Raw genomic sequence first — 3,736 nt, forward strand, 5'->3', positions numbered from 1 at the left:
TATTCAGTCTGGCACAGAAAGGACACGACCATAACAATGTACTTCCTCAAGTGCTCTGACCTGGAACACACATGTGGCTGATGCAGCCATACCTGTCCCTGGGTGCAATATCTCCATAATTATCCTGACATAACCCATCATTAATCCTGCCGCTATTAATAGAGGGCATAAATCCTCTGTGGTTGCCCTTCATCCATTTCACACTATTAAGGCCCAGTGGAATAACTACAATTAGACAGCCTATCAGCCTATCCACAAACGGTGACACACACACACACACACACACACACCCAGGTACACACAGGAACACACACACTCCCATACACACATCATTGGCCCAAAGTGACCAAAGTTTCTCCATTCAATTAAAAAACAATTGTAAAACATAACTAAACAATTTAAGTTATTGGTATAGTATATAGTGACAACCACACAATGTCAGAACCATTGAAAACGTTCAACATTTGCTCTTTTCTACTTTGATTATCAAACCTGAAGCTGGAATAAGCAAGTTTGGCTGTGGGAGTTAAATCGGACCTTGACCGTATTAAAAGAGACAGCAGCTCCAGAGACAACAGCGCTTAAGAAGTTTGGAACAGCGGTCCAAAGCCCCATCACAGTAATGAATCTGCTATCGATCTCAGAGAGCCATTCCCCCATTGCCAGCCTGCAAGGCAGTGGGGCAAGAAGGCAATCCAAACACCTATTCTCCGAGGACAGGGTGTCTGTGTCTGTGGAAACAAAAGGCAGAGGAGAGAAAACAGAGCTGCAAGGAACACGAAAACACTCTCTCTCCCTGGACAGAAATCTATTATTTATTACGGCTCCAACTTTTCTACTGCTATTACCGAAGCTCATAAACTGGAAGGCAAAAAAGCTCAGGACTCCCACTTCAGACTGACTGAAGACCACTGAGTCCAGATATGGTAGAGAGAAAATAAGATTTTGTTTGGCTCACCCGCGCTGACTCTTGAAGAGACTCCTATCAGTACAAATAAATCTTACCAAGAAATTCACACACACACACAAACACACACACACACACACATACATATTCATCAACTGAAATTCATCAGAATATACATGAAAGAAGACAAAGTTGGTCACATAACCTTTGATCCAATAATTTAGCCCTATATTTGCAGCTGGTATCCATAATAGTCAGATAGGCGTTTTTGCAGGAATTGGAATAATTTGTTGGAGGCTGACAGAAACACAGAGGGATTGTATAATGTTCCAGGTAATTGCATTTGTGCCACATCCCCTGCGTGCATGTACGATGTGGCAAAAAGAGAATAATGACAGAACGTTGCAAACTTCAGTGGAATACATAATTTCTGCTTCCACACTTAATTTGGAGCATTTATTTAGTAATGGTTACATGTACACGCGCAAAAAAGCATGAGAAGACAGCTACTGCCACAGAAAACCGCAAGCATGGAAATGTGCTGTTCACACAAGAAAACAATAGGAAGTAAAGCTACTCTGCAAAGCTGAGGGAAAGAAGAATGACAGTTGCAGTCAAAAAACTCTGCAGCTCCCACGGTTTCTGCTTACAATACATTCAAAAAGTTAACACTTCATCCCACAAGGTCCCCTTCAATTTTTTTGCCAACAACACATTGAAAGAGCCCCTCTTCCTACAATCAAAACCTGCCGAGTGCCTGTGTGGCACAAATCTCTAGATACAGACGATAACATAACAGACATGATATAACAACTCGGAAGAGGGGCGAGTTCAACATAAAACATTCATGAAGAGGATCTGTGAAATAAAATCTATCTCACATTCAAGCACAAGAGGAAGACAAACACGAGCATGTAGTTCAAGCCACAGTTACAGTGTTGGTTGTGATGGAATCTAACAGGGACAAATGGGAGCGAGGTTGCTTTAACAGCTGTAAAGGCTGATACACAGTGTTGAGGTGTAAAGGTAGCAGTATGTAGGCACTTGGGCACACAAAAATGGACTTGAGATTTTATGTTATCGCCTTAACGAGGCAAGAAATTGTGCTGAATTTCGATGACAAAGGATTTGGCAGTGGCAGTATGCTTATCAAAGACACGGTAAGGATTTCATATAATTCATATAATATAATTCATATTATTTATGGATGACTGAATTAACAGCAACTTAATCAGGCAACAGCATCAATATTCCCTTTCCCCCCAAATAATTCATCTGATTCATATGTTAGGTACCTAACAAATGGCAACTGATAAGGATTTAACACCTGCTAAGGAGAATGAAATCTCAACGATAAAAATATGAATGGTGGTAAAACCTGAAAGTATAGATAATCCCTCTCTTGGGCTTTCATTTTAAATTCCATAAATGCTGCATTGAGTCTGTTCAGGCCTACATGATTTAATATTTCACACAAAGGGCAGTCCTAGTGTGTGACGAATATGTTTGTTTGATGTTTGTTTTTGTGTGTAGTCAAAGAAAATGTTAAATTCCCTTACTGATTTTAAGGCTTGCAGTTGTGTGATAAACTGTGCCAGAAATTATGTTAGAAAAGTCAACAATCCAAATATATTAAGTCCAGAGGAAGAAGAGCAGAAAACACAGGTGCTATAACACTGTGCTGATTGTGTCAAAATCTTTGCTTATCTGTGAGCTACTGGGCAGAGATTTCAGGTACTCGAGGTGTCTCCGAGCATCCTCCTGGTTGTGCCGGACGTAGTAGATGACGTAGGCGATGACCATGGTGAACCATCCGAACATGGTGACGAACATGGCCACATCTGTGGTCTTGTGGTGAAAGTTGCAGAAGTTGATGCCAGAGTCGAGCACCTGGATGACCGGCTTGCCGGCGTGCTCCTCCAGCACGGAGGTGTGGCAGCTGACCTCGTTGACCGTCTCAGGGTCCAGCTGGAGCTCGCGCAGCACCTCCTGCAGTGTGCACTCGCAGTGCCACGGGTTGTTGGACAGCCGGATGCGAGCGTGTAGCCGGGCGAAGGCCTCCTTGGGCACGCTCTGGATGAGGTTGTTGGAGAGGTCCAGCACGCGCAGGCTGTCCGCCACGCCCTGGAATGCGTCGGCGTCCACCGTCTCAATGCGGTTCCGCGACAGGTCCAGCTCCTGGAGACGCGGCAGGTCCTTGAAGGCTTGGTTGGGGATCTTGCGGATGTGGTTGGAGGAGAGCAAGAGGGCGACGGTGTCGTGGGGGAGATCCTGGGGGATGCTCTCCAAATTCCGCGAGGCGCACTGCACCACTGTCAGTCCACCGCGCTCCAAACAGTGGCAGCCTTTTGGGCAGGTGGAAGCGAGCGAGCTTGTGAAGAGCATTGTAAAAAGCAAGCCTTGGGTGAGGGTGTAGAATGCTAAGACAAGCAAATTCCTTGGCAAAGGAGTCCCCATAAGGAAATGCATATCCAACAAAATGTGGCTTATTTTTTCTGCCTCATTAAGCAGCCATCACAAAAAACACAATTGATGGAATCACTGGCAATTCATTTGTAAATTCAGCTTCACTTTCTGTGGGATTGGTTTGTGCTTTCCATTCCATTAGTTACACCTGATTCGAAATGGCAGAGTCTTATTCATGAGAATGATTTGACAGAGCAGCTATCCACTGGGTAAATCACATTCCAAAAGACTGTATTATAGGTTGACAGGAGAGACATATTAATTGTGAGATCAGTGTCTGAAGAGTCCTGCAGCAGGGATAAGATGGAGAGGCGCTGATCAGAGCTTGCATCCTCCTGCCATGAGAAGTTAGAAATCAGAGAG

At 44.2% G+C, this 3,736-nt stretch overlaps 1 protein-coding gene across 1 annotated transcript; it reads right to left on the bottom strand.

Annotated features, from left to right (window-relative positions):
* Window positions 1-2,575: 2,575 nt before the first annotated feature.
* Window positions 2,576-3,364, bottom strand: lrrc3 (leucine rich repeat containing 3). The gene has a single exon (XM_076262864.1). The coding sequence runs from the start codon at window positions 3,362-3,364 to the stop codon at window positions 2,576-2,578; it is 789 nt and encodes a 262-aa protein (XP_076118979.1).
* Between the last annotated feature and the right edge of the window lie 372 nt (window positions 3,365-3,736).

This window comes from Alosa pseudoharengus, unplaced genomic scaffold (genome assembly GCF_046254945.1).
Source record: "Alosa pseudoharengus isolate Yale_2024_CS ecotype anadromous, Long Island Sound unplaced genomic scaffold, YU_APseudo_1.1 YU_APseudo_1.1_scf_3, whole genome shotgun sequence".
Lineage (NCBI taxonomy): Eukaryota > Metazoa > Chordata > Actinopteri > Clupeiformes > Clupeidae > Alosa > Alosa pseudoharengus.

What these genes read in the sequence shown, in the direction of transcription:
- lrrc3 (XM_076262864.1), bottom strand. Translation starts at nt 3,364, where the DNA reads ATGGGGACTCCTTTGCCAAGGAATTTGCTTGTCTTAGCATTCTACACC.